Here is an 18552-nt window from a genome sequence, read left to right on the forward strand (position 1 = left end):
CATCTGTTTTTTGAAGAAACTATTGATCCGACTTAAAATGTGAGTGAGTTACACTATTAAAAAAATCATAATGCCAGATCAGAAACTTTGGCATCATCCAATTGTTTGACATGTACCATAAAAGTTAAGTAAAATTTATGGTTAAATCAATGATAAAAAAAAATCTGAATCTCTTGCTGACATCTCAAATGCTGTCAAAATTCTAGTCTGTTTGTATTGCCAGTATGTCCTGGCACACCTGTTAAGTAAACCCAAAGTCATTCATGTTGATGCACACAGCAGCTAGATAGTAGAGCGGCAGCATTCACACGGATGTCATTCGTCATCATAGTCTGCTACAAACACTATGATGGTTCCTTAACCAAAGCTTTATTAATCAAGTCTGAAAAGCCTCCAAAGTATAAAACAAATCAAACATGTCATATCACTAAAATCCCTATTTATATCACATTTTATAACAATGAGGGTGAATGCAACCTGAAATGTTTCTTTTTCTTTAGTATATTACAACTATAAGCAGGTCAAATTAATTGCACTCAAAGACTTGCATTATGTCAAATTTTTTGGCATGCTGTCTTGCCAAGACACCAGATGTGTCCTGGGAATCGTCCAGTCCGAGCTGCAGCAACGTCCTGGCGGCATCTGCGTGCTGACCGATGGACGCCATGTGGAGAGCTTGAGAGACAAGACAATAATGAAAGATGACCACAACACTGGGTAATAGCTTCTATATTATACTCCCTTCTTGTTCTCAAAGTCTACTATAGATGGCGAGTCTGTGGACTACAAAGCCAATACCCATTGGGGTATTTAATTAATTAATTCATTCATTCATTCATTCATTTTCTACCGCTTATCCTCACAAGGGTCGCCGGGAGTGCTGGAGCCTATCCCAGCTGTCTTTGGGCGAGAGGCGGGGTACACCCTGGACTGGTGGCCAGCCAATCCCAGGGCACATATAGACAAACAACCATTCACACTCACATTCATACTTATGGACAATTTGGAGTGGCCAATTAACCTAGCATGTTTTTGGAATGTGGGAGGAAACCGGAGTACCCGGAGAAAACCCACGCATGCACAGGGAGAACATGCAAACTCCACACATCGATCGCCGTGCAGCCCATATTTAATAAATGTGGGGTCAAAAAACATTGGTGTTAACAGCTGTGGCTGTAGGCAACTTCCTGATCTATTCACTCCATAAGTTAAGGCATTTGAGGTAACAAGTGGTCACCTTCCAGCAGCTTCATCTATCTCTATGTGCGCTGTAAAATGTCAGTTGCAGTACTCATATTTTTGCTACTCATGCGTGTTAAACAGTTGTTTACAATTAGTGGTATTCATGATGGCTGAGCAGTTTGTTGTTTCGCACTGTTACATCATTGGTTCTGTTACCACTGTGTTGTACAATAAAACTTGCCACAGATACTGTCCCTCTTCGGCTGCAAATTAGACTTTTTTTTTCAAACCACCACCAGCTAGCATGTTAGCCAGTATTTGTCACAATTAAAAGTTATACCTTGTAAAAAAAAAATTCATTTACACTACATGTTTTGTATTGCGAGTGATAACATGCTTACCAGTTCGTCTCTTTTTGTCCCGAACGTGAAGATCTGCGCCCAAACTTAGCAATGTCTTTATGGTGGAAACATGTCCTTCCTATGCGCGCACACACACACACATTTCCAAGTTGTAAAAACAACACTGTATCAAATTAAGGGGCACATTTTAGTTAGACACGTCCATAAATGTAAGAGAAATTATAAATCGGAGCATATAACTTTACCTTGGCAGCGTAGTGCAAGGCAGTAAGCTGCATGGCAGTTGCCCTCTGGTTCACATCCACATTGAGTTCCCTTACCAGAAACTCCAGCGCCTCCTCCTGGCCAGTGACAGCCACCTGGTGCACTGGCTGAACCCCGAGTATGTCAGCTGCAGTTGGAGAAGCCTACCGCACAGATCATGCAAGCAGTGTTAATACGCAGTTAGAAATAAGCAAACATTCAACAACTGCCATTGTTCTACCTGATGTTTCTCCATCAGAAGCCTGGCCACTGATACATGTCCGTTCCTCACAGCGTCCATGAAAGCAGTGACGCCGCAGCTGTCCTTGGCGTCTGGAGTGTAACCACATCTGGGCACAGTAAGCAGATCGAGTTCTAAACTGACTGTGGTAGACCTATACCAAGGCCTCAATTTGCCTCATGCTAAATAAGGCATAAAATATAATAAGATTTTCTCTGTAAAAATACATTTACCATAAAAAATGTGGAAAAAACCTTTTAAATATATATGTATATTCATTCATTCATTTTCTACCGCTTATCCTCACGAGGGTCGCGGGGGTGCTGGAGCCTATCCCAGCTGTCTTGGGGCGAGAGGCGGGGTACACCCTGGACTGGTGGCCAGCCAATCACAGGGCACATATAGACAAACAACCATTCACACTCACATTCATACCTATGGACAATTTGGAGTGGCTAATTAACCTAGCATGTTTTTGGAATGTGGGAGGAAACCGGAGTACCCGGAGAAAACCCTCGCATGAACATGCAAACTCCACACAGAGATGGCCAAGGGTGGTATATATGTATATTTTAACAATTAAAAAATAATATTAAAGTGATACTTATGAGAATCAAAAATAACTACAAAAAGTACTACTCCTAAAAAGTACTACATACACAATGAAAATATCTACCTACCTCTCAAGTAAGATCTGAACAACTTCCTCGCAGCCATGCATAGCTAAAGGAGAAGCAAAAGAAATAAATGTTTTTAAAAAAGAAGACACATGTATTTCATTACAAATGGGAGTTTGCCTCACCTGCAGTGTGCAGTGGTGTCCTGCACGTCTTACTTTCAGTTCTCCACACATCTGGGCTAACAGAAAGAAGATATCCCACCACCAGAGGATCACCCTCCCTGCAGGCAATGTGGAAGGCATTCCAGCCATCTTTGTTTCTCAGGAGCGGGTCAGCAGAGTGGTTGATCAGCTCCTGGATCACGTTAAGGTTCCTCCGGGTGCAGGCCATCATCAACGGTGTCCTTTGAGGGAACGAGAAGAGCCGTCACATCATGTCAGCAAATTCAACAGGACATTGATACTTATTGTTAATTATAGCTGGGTTTCTCTTAAACGTTTTCCAACAACATTAGCAATTGGGTACATTATGCATTGCAATAACAACTAATTTATAGGCCCATTGCTGGGTAAATGTAATTTATTTCAACTCAAACGTAAACTTGGTAGTATACAGTATACCAGGCAAAACCCCAACTACTAGGATTTGTAGAGCAAACATTCTCCAGACTAAAAATATATATATTTAGTGTGCTTTCTTCTATTTAAACATTGCCCTCCGTGATTGGGCAAACGTTGAAGAGCCGGCGCGCTGATTGGTTGCAAGAATGACCGTTCAGAAAGAGCAGTAGTGCCATTGATCCTCGGCTCGTGGTCAAAATTACCGCGTCATGCTATCAAAGAGAGCTGACATATCATTCGGTATCTGTATTTATTGTGCTTTTTAATTTGAATGATATTGCTCACCAATCAGCCTTTTTTAAGCTGTCAACTTTAGCTCCCTCCTGCAGTAGGTAGCCAACACACGCTATGTGGCTCATGGACGCTGCTTCATGGAGCGGCCGCTTGTAGTCGTTGTTGTAGACTTCCACATCCATGCCGACTTCTTTTATTAGAAACTCTAAAATGTCCAGGTGGCCATGTCTGGCGGCGTAATGAAGAAGGGTGTCTGCGGACCGCCCGAAGTGCTTGCTTCTGACAGCTTGAAAAGTCGACGGGCTACATGACGTTATGTGTTTTAGCAGATGGCTAAAATGTCCGTCTTGGGTGAGTTTCACCAGCGGTTTTAGACTGTCTTCGTCCATGGTGGATGTCATTCTAAAAAGACGCCCTAATTATCCCATAGCGAGGGTCGTCTACCAAAGCACGATTTGTGTTCCACAACAGTCGTCTTTGCAGAGAATCAACTGTTGGCCAACCATGAACTTACACAGTGACTGTTAAAGCCTGCATTAATAATATCTATTTTACATTTAATTATAGTACGCACATATCTACAGACATAAAATGTCCACACACATGCCATTCATTAAAGAGGACCAGAGATAAACCCATTGTTGTCATGTCAACTCCTCAGTAGCACGTAGCTATTGGTTGTCCTAAAAGTCACCGGAAGTGACTGGACTATGTCATCTTCAAGCGCCGTGTGTAGTTCTAATACTGTTTTATACAGAGAAAGTATTGCGGGAGAGACAAAAATAATTTCCAAATGTATTTACGCTTACAAATTTTTCTGTTGTTAGGGTCAACTTTAAGTGACTTTTCCTGACATCATCAGGGTTAGTTAGGACAGTCATGCACATTTTTTTCACATTTTAATTAGTTAAGCCTCCAAATTATAAGAGGCACAGGTAGTCTGCCATTTTGTTTTGTAGGTGGTGTTTTGGAGAAATTTGGATAATTTCCAGTTTTACTTTGTTTTGGGTAATGCACTGATTAAAATGTTTGTAAAAATCTGTTTTATATGCCGAGGGCTAATAAAAAAAAAATAAAGAGCTGCAGGCCACAAATGTCTCCAGGGCCATACTTTGGACACCACCTGCCTTTAGGACGCTTCCTGGTTGCGCAACCAGCCTTTGGAAGTAGTAGTAGTTTTCAAGGCAAAAGTACACTGAAGAAGACTGCATTGTTTTCTCATTTCACTCAAAGCTTTGTTTGCCGCATAATGCACGTGGCTAAACACATAGGAGATTTTTGCTTATTTAATTACATTTAAATTTAACAAAATGCAGCAGAAAATAATAATTATCACACTTTATTAAATAAGTTAAACAGCCAAATGGGAGCGAATGACCACAGTCTTGGCAAATATAATAACACGACTCCCACTGGGAGAGGAGAGTGAGGGGGGGCGACTAGTCTCATTCTCCAACATGGACCCTGAACACCAGGACTGAGAGTCACCGTCCTCCCTTCTTCCAGGCAAGTAACCATTCTTCATATATTGCAAATCATATTTTTGCAATAAAGAATGGATTGTGTGTTATTGTTTTCTCATTTGCTTTCTTGTCAGCACGAGAACAGAATGTGCTGCTTTTGTTGTTTGACAGGAAAAAGCCCAATCATATATACTTAAAGGCTATGTTAACATACAAACATATCTTCAAAATATTTCTGATGCATTTTGTGTTCTTTTAGAACAATTATGTGTTGAATTGGATAGTTTTCCTTGTATTATTTTTTGATTTTGCATAATCAATCAGTGCATTGTGAATCTATTGATGTTTAATCACAATTGCAGTGTGTTTCCTATTGATATATTTGATATCATTGTTATTTTTACATAGAAAACTTGTGTAACTAAATGTTTTATAGGGTTGTAAATGTTTAATATGCCGACAATACATGCAAGTTTAGTTTTTTCATATGTAGTATGAGAAAGCAATAATGTAAACCATGCTCTGGTTTACATTATTGCTTACATTGGTTTAGATGTTTTGTAAAGAGTAATTGTTCAATAGCTGGTCCGCTCTGGAGCTTTGTGGAGGGAGTGTTTCTGAACCTAATCAGTCCCAGATGTTTTTTGGCAGCTTTAAACAATGACAAACAAACCAGATACGCATGCATATAACACACGGTGTGTCCTGCTGAGTGCTGGAGTTGAATTTGCAAATTCTCATGGCACCTCCTGGGCCTCAAGAGTAATAAGAGAGTAGGGTTCTTTAAAGCCAATAGATTCTCAGTGAAATGAAACAGTGCATTTTTGATGGGTTTCCTGTTGAGTGCTAGAAGGCAAATCATTTCCTTGTTGAATCACAAGTACCAGGAAGGAAGTAGTAGAAAAAAAATACAGACACATGTGCCATCAATACCTGAGTGAGTTTGTCATTTATGGGGACTTTCCACTCCCAATGATCCACTTGGTCTGCAGCAAAATTCCTAATTTTAATGGAAAAAACACATTTAGGTCGATACAGTATACAGCATATCCTCAAACTTGGACACACTGTACTTTAGAGTAGTCGGTGTACAGCTTGTAGATCTGCCATTCACTGAAAATGAGTCAACACACAGCTGTTATTTTCTAAATAGCTGGTAACTCAACTGAGTAGCAAGATCATTGTGTCTGGGAAGCCACGGGTCATTGAAAGGAAACATGAATTCCAACATGTGAGGTGACATTGTGAAGCAGGAACTGGGCAACATGACTTTCACACAGAAAATGACACAAAAGTATTTCCTCTTGCAATAACAATGTTGCTACGGACTTGTACGAAAGATATACTACAGATACGTATAGTACAGTATATATTCAAGTTTAATTTCTATAGTATTATCCCATGAGAAGATATAATGTACCGTTTTATTTATTGCATATCTCATGTGACTAAATATATATATATATATTTTCTCTTTTTCATATTGTTTTAGCAGATCTTCCCGCAAACAAGCATGAACTATGGGTCTTCTGAGAAAAAGTGAGCAAGAAATAGTTTCTATTATTGGACTTGGACTTTGATATCAATGACTCGACTTGAGATTTTGGTGAATGTGTTGAGTAAAATGCGTCCCCATCCAAAGTATTCAACTAACGTGATGGTTGTTATGTTGTTTCTAGCAAGACAACATACTTTCCCTTTGAGGCAGCCTCACGGAATCCATCATATGAATTTATGACCGGTATGATTTACACATACTGTGGCCTCTGTGTTTTAGTTAATCGGCTCCTCCTGGTGCTACTGGTGCTGATGCTGTGTCTCCTCCTGCACAGCACACTATTCAGAAGCCCCAGTCGACGCAGACCTGCCGGTAAACACAAATGTGTTTCATCAATGGGGATATTTCGAATCATGTTCACTTAAAAACTGCTCGGAAGGTCACTGGAAGAATCTTGGTGGTGCAGCTCCGGAGATGGATGATGTCATCCCCATTGTCATCTGTGCATCAGAGGAGCGCGTGGGTGCGACCATGGCGACCATCAACAGCGTTCGCAGCAACACGGATCACCCTGTCTTCTTTTATATTGTCACGCTACGTGACGCTGTTGCCTTGACCAGGTTTGACCGGATTGCTGGAACCTGAACCAAGTGCGGGATGGGGGTATACATGGTCTCTATCATGAGTTTAGCACTCTCCTTTCAGACGTTACATACAGGAAACGCAACTGAAAGGCATCAAATATAAGATTTTGGAGTTTAATCCTATGGTTTTAAAAGGGAAAGTGAAGCCTGACTCATCCAGACCGGATCTGCTACATCCAGTAAGTTTGTTTAAAACATGCCTAAAACATGCAGTTTGGTTGTGTTTTTTACATTTGTAATCATATGTTTTGCAGCTTAATTTTGTGCGCTTTTACCTCCCGCTGCTTGAGCTTAACCATAAGAGGGTCATATACTTAGATGATGATGTCATCGTGCAGGGTACGTATAATAAGATGTCTTTCCCTGTCCAGTTCTCTGCAGATATGTCTTGCACTTTCCTACTGTAGGTGACATTAGGCATCTATTCAGTGTCAGACTGAAGCCAGAACACGCCGCCGCTTTCGCCACTGACTGCGACCTGCCCTCCACTCATGAGATGGTGCGCAGTATTGGCATGCAGGTGGACATTATTGACATTTGGAGTCAGTAAAAGCGTGAAAAAGGAATGCAACTCATGAGTTTGTGTCCCCTATAGACAACCTATATGGGCTTCCTGGACTACAGGAAGCAGGAAGTGAAAGACCTCGGCATCAACCCAAATGACTGCTCATTCAACCCCGGTGTGTTTGTGGCCGATTTAAGTGAGTGGAAAGAACAGAAGATCACCAAACAACTGGAGAAATGGATGGAGGGCAATTTTAGGTATGGTGGTTTCTAAATGTCTATCAACATAACATAAAGACAAATTTTATATAATAAGGTCCTTAACTCTGCCATGCGTTGCGCAAAGCGCAAGCTGCCGTTTGCCAGTGTTTGTCTGGGTTCAAAATAACCTGAAAACTTCTCTTGTTGTTGTATATTTGTATATTTTTTGTAAAAATTGTATATTTGTGCTATCATGCTTGGTGTTAGCATTGCTAGCATGCTAACTTTAGCATACTAGCATTTTTAGCTTTTTTTTTTTTTGGGACGGGACATTTTTAGCTATTTTGATGGGTAGACACTTAGAGGTGTCTAACCCTAACCCCTAACCCTAACCCTGTAAACACTGAGCTCTATCATGCTAGGTGTTATCATGGTAATGTTAGCATTGCTAGCATATTGCATATCATATTTAGCCATTTTCATTGATCACACTTCTATAAAGAGTTAGCACTATCATGCTAGGTGTTAGCAAAGACAACGTTGGCACATTAGCACTGCTAACATGCTAACATTAGGATCACATTTTTAGCCATTTTCCTGGCTAGACACGTATAGAAACTCTTAGCACTATTAACATGCTAGCATCTTAGCATTGTAGCCATTTTAGCCATTGCTATGTCAACATCTTTGAATGTCTTACGTTTGTAGTTTAGTTCATTTAGCCATGTTTATGCTTGGAAACTGTAATTTAGGCACAAAAAGACAGAAGCGATGTTGTAATAGCAGTCATTTACAGAGGTATTTTAAGTTTTTTTCCTACTAGGCTGAACATCTACAGCAGTGCTATGGCAGGGGGTGTGGCCACTCCGCCTATGCTGATAGTTTTTCATGACAAATACACGATGCTGGACCCACTGTGGCATGTCAGATACCTTGGTAAGATCATGCAAACCGATTCAAGAATTTACAAAACGAGTGAAGCCATGAAAAAGTGTTCATTCTAGGTTGGAGTCCAGATGCTCGCTATCCGGAGAGCTTCCTGCAGGAGGCACACCTTCTGCATTGGAATGGCCCATTCAAACCATGGAGGTACCCTGCTGTTCACGTGGATAGATGGGAGAAATGGTTCCTCCCAGATCCCTCTGGGGAGTTTTCCTTAATAAGACCAGACAGCAATTATTGATTGGGCCTGTGGAACGTACCACATTGGCCCCACAGGGTTGGATGATGTAAAGGACTCACCTGTGAAGTGAAATCACCAGTGAGTTCATGTGTGCACGAAATGGACAATAAAATGTCTTTGTTCATCATTTTGGCATTTATTCAACAAAGTGTAATACAGTGGTCATTACCCCCTGTGAGATCCACTTAAATAACAAGTAAAAATATTTTTAATGATAAGAAAGCGAATCTAAAAAATTCTGACAATATACACATGTTACAGTATAAAATATTACATTTATTTTTAATATTTTTTGCACATTTAAAAAGTTTTCTTTTGTTTTTTTTTTAAAGACAAAATAAATGTTTCATGGTAAATGTAATTGCAATCTCATTCTTATTTTACTACAGAGTATTCCAGAAAAAAAGTTCTAAATTCATTAATTAATGTGAGTGTGACCAAGCCCAAAAGTCACGTACGTACACCCTTTTCATAGTTGTCTCAGGCAATGCCTGATATAAGGGAGTATTCCACGGTATAAACAAAAGCTTCCTTCCTTCCTGAAGAGCTATGCTCTATTTTCCCCCTATTACATGAAGACATGTATACAATTATGAAGATATCATATTATGATATTATTCTCCTAATATTACGAGAATATTGATACTTATACTGGTTATGCTGGTTCTGTCAACAACAGCAGCGACAACACTTAGGATGTCCGCTCTCCTTGGGATGGCTGTGTCTTCCAGCACAAGACATGCGCTCCGGTCCTCAGGTGAAAAGTGTTGACGGCAAACGTGTTAATGCATGGTCTGAGCATGTATATCAAACGATGCAATGTTTTTTAGAGGGCTTCTCAGTCTATATAGTTGTAAACAAATGACACTTTTCTCGTGTTATAATGCACAGAAAAGGGAAAGAAATATGTGTTCATGTTTCACATAAGGATTGTGAATGATGTGCACAAGTCCCCAAAAAGTGCAGTTTCCCTTTAAATATTGAAAGTCGCAAAATGCTTTGTAACCACCAGGGGGCGTAATAGTCCATGTCAGCTGCTGCTTTTACTTTTTAATATTGTACATGTAAATGAGCTTACCTAAATATTCAGAATTACCTTTTGTGGCTATTAAAAGAAAGATCTATAGTATAATCATTCTGCATTTACAGTCCTGACACTTTAAACAGTGGCATGTGCAATATGAGCAACTCAAACCAATATATTGATTAAAATATAGAGAGCGATTGCACACAATTGTTCACTTTCTATATTATTTCCAGGGAAATACTTTCTAGCAAACAGTGTGCATTTCTATTTGTCCTGCTACACTGCATGCATTATATTGACGTAATAGTTGTACCACAGGATGTTCTCCTTATAACAATGTTAATGATCTCTGGAATGATGTTACTCAAGTGCTGACTTGAGGTCAGCGTGATCATGAAAACTGATATTTAACAAATTCTGTACATAACACACATGTTCATTGCACCACAGGAGATATGTAATTTTACGTATGTCGCTATCGGAAATTGAGAGTTGGACATTTTATCTTCAGACTTCAGCTGCACCCAGTCAATCCCCGGAGCAAATCAATCTTGATTAAATTTGCAAAGGATGAGGTAGTTTTCATTTGGTTATGTTAAATAGCATCTTAATATTTCACATTCAGTAAATGGTACAAGTTCAATGCAGGAAGTGAACAAATTATTAGCAATTGATGTGAGCGGCTGCTGGTCATTCAAGGAGGGGAAGCTCATTTTTTCCTGGATTTTGAGTAATCGTGACAGGGGAGAGAAGCTCCACAGCTACCGCTGCTCAGTCAGGAAATAAACCTTTCGACTTTATATATGGTGACGTTCATGTGTTTTTCCCGTGATTTTGTTGGATTGCCTAGTCAAATATCATTGGTGGTACTTGTCGTAAGAAGTTCAAACAACCATTGAGATGATGTTTTTTAATAAGTTATCGGGTAGCAGCCAATGGAAGACCCCAAAAAATCATTGCAATTGTGAAAGCCTAAGCCTGGCCTGAAGTCTTCATTACATATCAAATGAACACAGCATCTTAGCGCACTGACTTCACTTTGTACTTAAGAACCAGGTAAATCGCCAGTCTGAGGATCAAAAAGAATATTCCTAGCGAAATGAAATCAATATAGAGCTTTGCCTTATCCACATTTATCAAAGTCAGGACAGACGTTGGCTGTTGGAACGGGCAGGGTGGCGATTTGCAGTCAAGTAGAGACCGGTCCATCCCGTAGATGGAGATCATCACTCCTTCGAAGCCATACCTGAAAGCGACACAAACCACTGTACATGCACTACGACTTGAACGTCTAGCATCACAAACTCTTGTTTTCAAATAAAAAACACATTCATGTCATTCACAATTATAATATTCAAACAGGAAGTTTTTAAAAAATGTTTTGATCTTAGAGTGTTTATAATTTTTGCAGGAAGCAGATGATTGGCCCCACCCTCTCTGGAGCATAAATATATATGCATTATTTGTGAATGCCATGAAAATGTGTTTTTCTTCGGGAAAAAAATCCTGGTGATCCCACTTTTGAGTGGTCATGTACATCCAAACTGAACCAACAGTAGTCTAGGTGTCGATACCTGAGATAGGAGACGTATGAGGTCCACTGTAGGTATATAGGAATGGTATCAAAATTCACAAAGAAGCCAGAGAAGAGGATCATAGGTATGGCTGTGATCGGGCCCACAAAGGTCGCAACCTACAAACCGAGACGTATTCAATGAAAGAGCTGAAAGATGTAAATACATACTTTAGTGAGGTATGCCTACCTGTGGTGATGCGGCTGCCGCCCCAATGAGCAACCCTAGTGACTGAGATACCAGAGCGATGCATGTGGACAAGGCGATGAACAACATGAAGCGTCGCGCCTCGGGAGGCTGGGAAGTCATCCAGTACACAATACTGCAGTATAGGGCTGGACAGATCAGCTGGAACATAGAGAGCTTTATGCAATATTCATTCATTTTCTAACGCTAATCCTCACGAGGGTCAAGGGGGGGTGCTGGAGCCTATCCCAGCTGTCTTGGGGCGAGAGGCGGGGTCCACCCTGGACTGGTGGCCAGCCAATCCCAGGGCACATATAGACAAACAACCATTCACACTCACATTCATACCTATGGACAATTTGGAGTGGCTAATTAACCTAGCATGTTTTTGGAATGGGGGAGGAAACTGGAGTACCCGGAGAAAACCCACGCATGCACGGGGAGAACATGCAAACTCCACACAGAGATGACCAAGTGTGGAACTGAATACTATACTATATATTACATATGTGTATACTCCCTTTTGTGAGATAGTTCATGTCCAGTAAATTTGGAGAGTCAAAACAATACCTGGAATGGAACATCTGCAATTGTCTTTGCCAGGTAATAGGCACGGAGGCTGTACCAGGAGTTGAGGTGTTCCCTTACAAACACAGACATCTCCAGAGGAACTACAAAGCAGAAATATAGTAAGTTGCTTTCCACCTTAAGTATCAAATCCACACATGGCCTTCTCTTACAGGTTAGAATGGTGGGCATCAGGGCGGCAAACATGACAAACAGCATGGAGAAGAAGAGGAAACCGGTGTTGTTGAAGGCTTTGTTCGCATCATTTCCAATTTCGAGGTAAAGCAGGCCAATGAGGAGTCCAATCAGGATGTGCGATGTCACTCTCAGGTGAGTCAGCATCTTTAAAACAAACAAGTTCATCCCAAAAATCCTGTCTGAACATTGAAAACTAGCAAAATGTTTTTACTGTGTCTCTGCATATAGCCTTGACATTTCTTATTAAGAGGATGTAGAACTGTCTGAAGATACCAGTGCCATAGCTTTGTTTCTCAAGGTTTAAGTCCTGTAGAAAAAGACAAAAGAGGGGTTTTGCGCTTGTACTTCTGCGGTGTCATACCCATTATTCCACTCACACTGTGGGACTTGGCCTGCATGGATGAATTTCCTGTGGTATCCTTGTTCTCATCACAGCACTGGCCTCTCAGACTGGCCTCAAACAGCACTGGGTTCACTTCCCCGTGCTCTCCTGACGCCAGTTCAATGACTGGGGGTGGGACAAGCCAGTCAAAACATCTCATTGACTTTTTACAAACAGTAGGTTGAAGATGCTCCTTTCCTGATTTATTTTTTTGCATGCCTGTCACATTTTCAGATAATCTAAGAAAATTCAATATACCAATGACAACACAAAATGAAGTTTTTAAATGAAACCTTATTAAGAAAAAATGCAATAGGCGGTGTTTATAAAGGTTTGGGACTCCAGCAAACTACAGAGAGACATTATCCACAAATGGCAAAAACATGGAACATTGGTGAACCTTCCCAAAATCGCCCCAAGCAACGTCACAAAAGACCCCACAAGAACATTCAAATAAATAACTGCAAGTTTCACTTGTCCACCTGCAAATTAAGACCCTTTTGGTGGTTTTATTCATTCACGGTGTCCCAAGGTTCAATCTTCGCCCCCCCTTATTTACCTTCTTCCCCTTGACAACATTTCTCTACAGTACATCACAACTAACAGCCCCTCCTACTGCCTTTACTGGATGTCCATCAACATGCTCAAACTAAATGATAATGAAAGTCTTCTTCTTGTAGGCTCGAAGTCATCACTCTCCTTGGCCCATCCCCTTACAATTCAAATTGATGGTTTCACTGTTCTTAAGAGCTTCGGAGTCATCTTTGACAGCACACTCTCCTTCGAATCCCACATCAATATTTCACACACAGCTTTCTTCCATCTCCGTAACATCTCCGAAATCCGACCCTATCCCTCTATTTGTCACTTCTCGCCTCGATTACTGCAATGTCCTTCAGACCAAGACTGGTCTTCCACAAAAACTCAATTCATCAACGACACCCGTTCTCTTTAACCTCCGTTGGCTTCCAGTCCAACAACATTCATTCATTCATTCATTCATTCATTTTCTACCGCTTATACAACTTCATTCATTCATTCATTTTCTACCGCTTATACAACTTCATTCATTCATTCATTCATTTTCTACCGCTTATACAACCATTCACACTCCCATTCATACCTATAGACAATTTGGAGTGGCCAATTAACCTAGCATGTTTTTGGAATGTGGGAGGAGTGTTTTCTCCGGAGTACCCGGAGAAAACCATGCATGCACCGGGAGAAGTCCAACAACACATTCAATATAATTGGGTTCTGCAGCAGGACAATGATCCAAAACACACCAGCAAGTCTACCTTTCAGTGGCTGAAGAAAAATACAGTGAAGACTTTGGAGCAAGTAGTCCGAAATCCTGATCAAAATACTATTGAGATGCTATGGCATGACCTCATGCTGGAGAACCCTCCAATGAATTTCAATAATTCTGCAAAGATGAGTGGTCCAAAATTCCTCCACAGAACTGTAGGAGACTCATTTCAAGTTGGCACAAATGCCAGATTGTTGCTGCTAGGGATGGCTCAACCAGTTATTAGGTTTCACACAGGGCCCCTTAAAACACACAGGGCCATTTTGGTCATTGGATATTCCAATTTGTTTGATGAGCTGAAACTATTAAATGTGACAAACACGCAAAAGGAATTAAATCAGGACGGGGTCAAACACATTCACGCCACTGTAACAAGATGTTTCACTCACTGTAATCTGCCGGATTGTGATACTGTGGGCAATGGAAGCCCAGGTTGGACAGATGCGGGATGAGGTGGGAGACTTTTCCCCTGTATATGCATTGACCATGACTGACAATGTACAGCTGGAGGGCAAAGAAGTTGGGGGGGGGGACAGAAGCAGATGCAGTTACAAGAGTAAACCCCAATCTACCGGACACAGTAACTCCTTAGTACCCATTTGGTAAGGTGCCACAAAGTACCCACAATGACCAAAGCCCCTTTCACAGCACCATCCGTGGGGATGGAGTGGACCCTAGCGTGTCATATCGGATCTTCTCATTCACTGTTGTGTTGAAAGCAATTGTCACAGTCCCACAAGATCACATGTAGGCCAGCTTTGGTCTTGCGTTAATTCCCTTGTATGTGACTCAGATATTGAGCGCTAGGGGAAACAAGGTTATGGAAGGCTTCATGTAGGTAGAGTCAGTGGTTCTTAAAAGTTTACCCTGTCAAAAATCTGAAAGAGGTTTCCACTGGGTTGATGAATGGTACAGATGATTGTCCGTCCACCGTTTGCCAGAACCTTCAAGAGGGAAATGACCTGGACGGATGACGCACTGTCCAAGCCACTGAGATAGAAGTACAGACAGAAAGATGTTGAGTCAACATTTTAAGGCAGTTAAAAATGGCCTCTACACCCTTTCTGTTGAATCAGTCACTTGAAACCGATACAAGTGGACACACACTTTTTCTAGTAGGGATGGAAAAACATTGATATGTTTCATGTTGTATGTTTTTATGTAACTTATTAAGCATGTCGAGGTCAGCCATTTTAGAAAATGGAGATGCAGAGCCTTTGGTCTAACAGTCAACGCTCACTGGGACATTTGGTCGGCTAAATTAATCTAAACGGAACAGTGCAATTTAAAATAAACACTGCTCTGTAATAGTTGGAAAGCCAGCACTTCAAGAAATGTTGCAACGTGTCACAGACAGCATGGATCGCCTGTGAGAAAATTCATGTTCACAAATTTACAGAGTGAAAGATATGATATGTTATATAGTAGTATAAAATGATTTGCTCCAATAAATATCATACCTGATGGGCTCATCAAAGAACATAACAGGAGGATTGTTGACCAACTCAAGAGCAATGGCGAGCCGTTTCCGTTGGCCCCCCGAAAGACGGTTGGTACGTGTCTTAGCACAGTCCATAAGCCCTAAAGCAGTCATTATCTCGTCCACCTTTGACAATGCCAAAGTATTACTCATTACCATCAATCAACATTGAATATAAATCTACCAGGACATGTATTTACTCGGACTTACAAGCTTTTTTTTGACTTGCATGGCCTCATTGAGTTTCAGATTGGCAGACACCTAAAACTCACAGAATACATTATTAATGAAAAGAATGACATACGTTTGCCAAACATGACCTCCACTCACCATCATGGCCTCCCTTGTGGATAGGTGAGGCATTAAAATGTCACTCTGCATGATGTAGCAGGATATCTTCTGGAAGGTCCTCAAGTTCCTCGGGCGCCCGTTGACCAGGATTTGGCCCTTCATGCCCGTCTCTCTGTGTCCAGACACAGTCAGAACAGTTTACAGTGCAGAGTGTGTGTGACTTGCCATCTTACTTACTTGTATCCCGCCAGGATGTTCATCAGAGTGGACTTCCCTGCTCCAGATGGACCCATGATGGCTGTAAGCTCTTTGCTGTTAAATTGTCCAGAGAGACCATTGAGGAGGGTTTTTAAGCCTACAAGGGACATTTTATACCGAGAAATCAGACTTCATAGATTATACCGTGTAGAAAATGTGTGCAAATAATGTCAATGTTTCAAAGTATTTTTATAAGACACATGTCACGTGACTATTCTGCATGGCTGACCATCCATTAATAGTTTGAATTTACTATTGCACTCATGTTGCGTCATCCTGACTCAGATGTCTCACTTGCTTCAACTTCTCTATCACTGACAGGAATGTCTTTCCTACAGATTTGGGAAACCCACATGCTGTGGCTTTGGAAGCTTCATAACAGACATTTGGTCAGCCAAGATATCAGGAAAACAGGAATTCTCCGATCAGGGTTTTATGACGCCGATTTTGAGCATCCATGAGTGACATCAGCCAATACCAATCACCTGGATTAACTGGAGGTTTTTCAATTCAGACAATTCCAAGGGAAAGAGAGCCTACAGCACCTGTCTTCCGACAACAGCGTTTCTCACGGACGATGTAGGACAGGTCCTTGAACTCCAGGTTGACGGCAGCATTGCGCGGAAGCTGAGAGAGGTTTTGAATCTGGGTGACACTGTTATCCCCTTTCTTAGAGTAACAGAAAAAGGATTTGTTTCCAAGTTCTTTACGGTCCATTTTGGTCTCCTGCATGGGGATGCTGAAAGAGTTTTTATCCGGCATTCTCAAACGTGCTGGAAGAGACAAAGGAAACATGGAATTGTGGTTCACAAAGTCAATATCATGAAAGCAGATCGATCTATTGATATATAGAGAGTTAAGTTTAAACAAATAAAATAACACCCAAAAAGAACCGGGTAGGGTTGCAGAGGTATGCTGGAGCCTATCCCAGCTGCCTTCGGTTGAGAGGCGGGGTACACCCTGGACTGGTCGCCAACCAAACGCAGGGCAGATACCAAACGCAGGGCAGATATAGACAAACAACCATTCACACTCAAGGACAATTCGGAGTAGCCAATGAACCTAAAGAAACACGGGTACCCGGGGAACACCAAACTTCTCACAGAGACACCCAAGCAGAGGTTCAAACTCCATCTCCAACATGGCCGACATGCGTTAACCACTTGTCCACCATGCAGCCCACAATAAAGTCAAATGAAAGTAAATATTTTAAAGCATCTAGTCATATTGCTATGATCTGCTTACAGATGTGCTTTTGTTGGTGGATTTACAAAATCAGAAATGAACAATTAGATAAAAAAACTTAAGTCAGATTACTCTGTTATTATCTCAATTGGGTGGATGAAATAATAAAAATATAAAAAAAATGTAATGATTGTACATTATCTCATATAACAAATTTAAACTGATGGATTTAAATTGAAACTTAGATAAAAGTCAATCAAGTCACAGCATATGCATTCTCTTGCTAATTATCACATTTTACACAAAAGACCAACACAAGATTGGAATCTTTCTTGCCTGTACGTGTAGTTGTAAATGATGCAACGTCTTGTACTGACTCCTTTTTACTTCCAATTCTTTTTTTGTCGTCCTTCTTCGATGTTTGAAAGGCACGGAACTGTATTACATAATATAATGATTTTAATCTCAGTATGTGGCAACAACAGAGTATTATAGTTGATACTATGTTTTATTCAGCAACGACTACGAGCTTGTTGAACTTATTGATGAAGTGAAAAGTGTCTGGTCTTACCAAGAAAGAGCACCCCAATACGCCAGTTAAGCGAGGATCATGAACGCACCACTGCAGCGGCGCGGATAAAGTGTAAGTGAAGATGAAGATGAAGATATTCAAACACAGTTGTGCTTTGTTTCCTGTAAATCTAACCCACCTGAAGCATGCCGTTGATGGCGCAAGACTTTGGCTTTTATTGCGATTACGATGACGTCCGGTCGGTACGTAGCTTGATATAAAATCTTTCATCTTTGATATGTGTCTTTTTCCCAGCTCACATTCTGTTCTTTGATGAGGTCGCTTATTGTGTTATTGTCTTTTCAGTAGGGGTTGTCGATCCCAATAGTAATAGCAGTGATATCGATGGATCACTGATTAATGAGCTCCTTACATTGTTTTTGTTTTTTTAATTAGTTGTATAGTTGCAGTAATGACTCATTACTGTAAGTATGGGAGCTAGTCCACCTATGAAAAGTGCCAACAATTCGTCATTTACATATAACCAAGCTACAGCAACACTGTTATTGTTATGATTAACATTGTTATG

The 18552-nt window shown here is 40.8% G+C and overlaps 3 protein-coding genes across 7 annotated transcripts; 1 reads left to right on the forward strand and 2 right to left on the reverse strand.

Annotated features, from left to right (window-relative positions):
• Nucleotides 1-358: 358 nt before the first annotated feature.
• ankrd16 (ankyrin repeat domain 16) lies at nucleotides 359-4191 on the reverse strand. Its single transcript, XM_058067082.1, has 7 exons — nucleotides 3554-4191; nucleotides 2831-3051; nucleotides 2709-2751; nucleotides 2029-2137; nucleotides 1790-1951; nucleotides 1584-1662; nucleotides 359-675 (listed from the first exon to the last, which is right to left on the reverse strand). Exons 1-7 carry the CDS (start codon nucleotides 3901-3903, stop codon nucleotides 527-529), a joined length of 1113 nt encoding a protein of 370 aa, XP_057923065.1. The 5' UTR covers nucleotides 3904-4191; the 3' UTR covers nucleotides 359-526.
• glt8d2 (glycosyltransferase 8 domain containing 2) lies at nucleotides 3469-9094 on the forward strand. Of its 4 annotated transcripts, none has more exons than XM_058067083.1 (10): nucleotides 3469-5008; nucleotides 6461-6504; nucleotides 6743-6835; nucleotides 6903-7083; nucleotides 7169-7286; nucleotides 7362-7446; nucleotides 7515-7627; nucleotides 7703-7869; nucleotides 8636-8748; nucleotides 8817-9094. In XM_058067083.1, the coding sequence occupies exons 2-10, from the start codon at nucleotides 6486-6488 to the stop codon at nucleotides 8993-8995; spliced, it is 1068 nt and encodes a 355-aa protein (XP_057923066.1). In that variant the 5' UTR covers nucleotides 3469-5008; nucleotides 6461-6485; the 3' UTR covers nucleotides 8996-9094. The 4 variants fall into 4 exon arrangements, with proteins under 4 accessions (XP_057923066.1, XP_057923067.1, XP_057923068.1 ...); XM_058067084.1 differs by having other exon boundaries at nucleotides 8829-9094; XM_058067085.1 differs by having other exon boundaries at nucleotides 7515-7606.
• Nucleotides 9095-10917: 1823 nt separating this feature from the next.
• LOC131125602 (ATP-binding cassette subfamily G member 4-like) lies at nucleotides 10918-18269 on the reverse strand. Of its 2 annotated transcripts, XM_058067293.1 has the most exons (16): nucleotides 18024-18269; nucleotides 17789-17888; nucleotides 16813-17040; nucleotides 16247-16364; nucleotides 16049-16181; nucleotides 15929-15979; nucleotides 15699-15844; nucleotides 15105-15228; nucleotides 14628-14742; nucleotides 12925-13055; nucleotides 12759-12854; nucleotides 12523-12691; nucleotides 12353-12453; nucleotides 11786-11944; nucleotides 11597-11715; nucleotides 10918-11268 (listed from the first exon to the last, which is right to left on the reverse strand). In XM_058067293.1, the coding sequence occupies exons 1-16, from the start codon at nucleotides 18252-18254 to the stop codon at nucleotides 11043-11045; spliced, it is 2247 nt and encodes a 748-aa protein (XP_057923276.1). In that variant the 5' UTR covers nucleotides 18255-18269; the 3' UTR covers nucleotides 10918-11042. The 2 variants fall into 2 exon arrangements, with proteins under 2 accessions (XP_057923276.1, XP_057923277.1); XM_058067294.1 differs by lacking the exon at nucleotides 17789-17888 and having other exon boundaries at nucleotides 18024-18169.
• Between the last annotated feature and the right edge of the window lie 283 nt (nucleotides 18270-18552).

The sequence above is a fragment of the Doryrhamphus excisus genome, chromosome 3 (assembly GCF_030265055.1).
Source record: "Doryrhamphus excisus isolate RoL2022-K1 chromosome 3, RoL_Dexc_1.0, whole genome shotgun sequence".
NCBI classification, from domain to species: domain Eukaryota; kingdom Metazoa; phylum Chordata; class Actinopteri; order Syngnathiformes; family Syngnathidae; genus Doryrhamphus; species Doryrhamphus excisus.

What these genes read in the sequence shown, in the direction of transcription:
- ankrd16 (XM_058067082.1), bottom strand. Translation starts at nt 3,903, where the DNA reads ATGACATCCACCATGGACGAAGACAGTCTAAAACCGCTGGTGAAACTC. An exon ending in TTCTGATGGAGAAACATCAG is followed by an intron (nt 1,952 to 2,028) that starts GTAGAACAATGG and finishes TCTGTGCGGTAG; the next exon opens with GCTTCTCCAACTGCAGCTGA. An exon ending in GGACAAAAAGAGACGAACTG is followed by an intron (nt 676 to 1,583) that starts GTAAGCATGTTA and finishes TTGTCTCTCAAG; the next exon opens with CTCTCCACATGGCGTCCATC.
- glt8d2 (XM_058067083.1), top strand. An exon ending in GACCGGATCTGCTACATCCA is followed by an intron (nt 7,287 to 7,361) that starts GTAAGTTTGTTT and finishes TATGTTTTGCAG; the next exon opens with CTTAATTTTGTGCGCTTTTA. An exon ending in TGCGCAGTATTGGCATGCAG is followed by an intron (nt 7,628 to 7,702) that starts GTGGACATTATT and finishes TGTCCCCTATAG; the next exon opens with ACAACCTATATGGGCTTCCT.
- LOC131125602 (XM_058067293.1), bottom strand. Translation starts at nt 18,254, where the DNA reads ATGAAAGATTTTATATCAAGCTACGTACCGACCGGACGTCATCGTAAT. An exon ending in ACGCTGTTGTCGGAAGACAG is followed by an intron (nt 16,365 to 16,812) that starts GTGCTGTAGGCT and finishes TGTCCCTTGTAG; the next exon opens with GCTTAAAAACCCTCCTCAAT. An exon ending in CCACAAGGGAGGCCATGATG is followed by an intron (nt 15,980 to 16,048) that starts GTGAGTGGAGGT and finishes TGTGAGTTTTAG; the next exon opens with GTGTCTGCCAATCTGAAACT.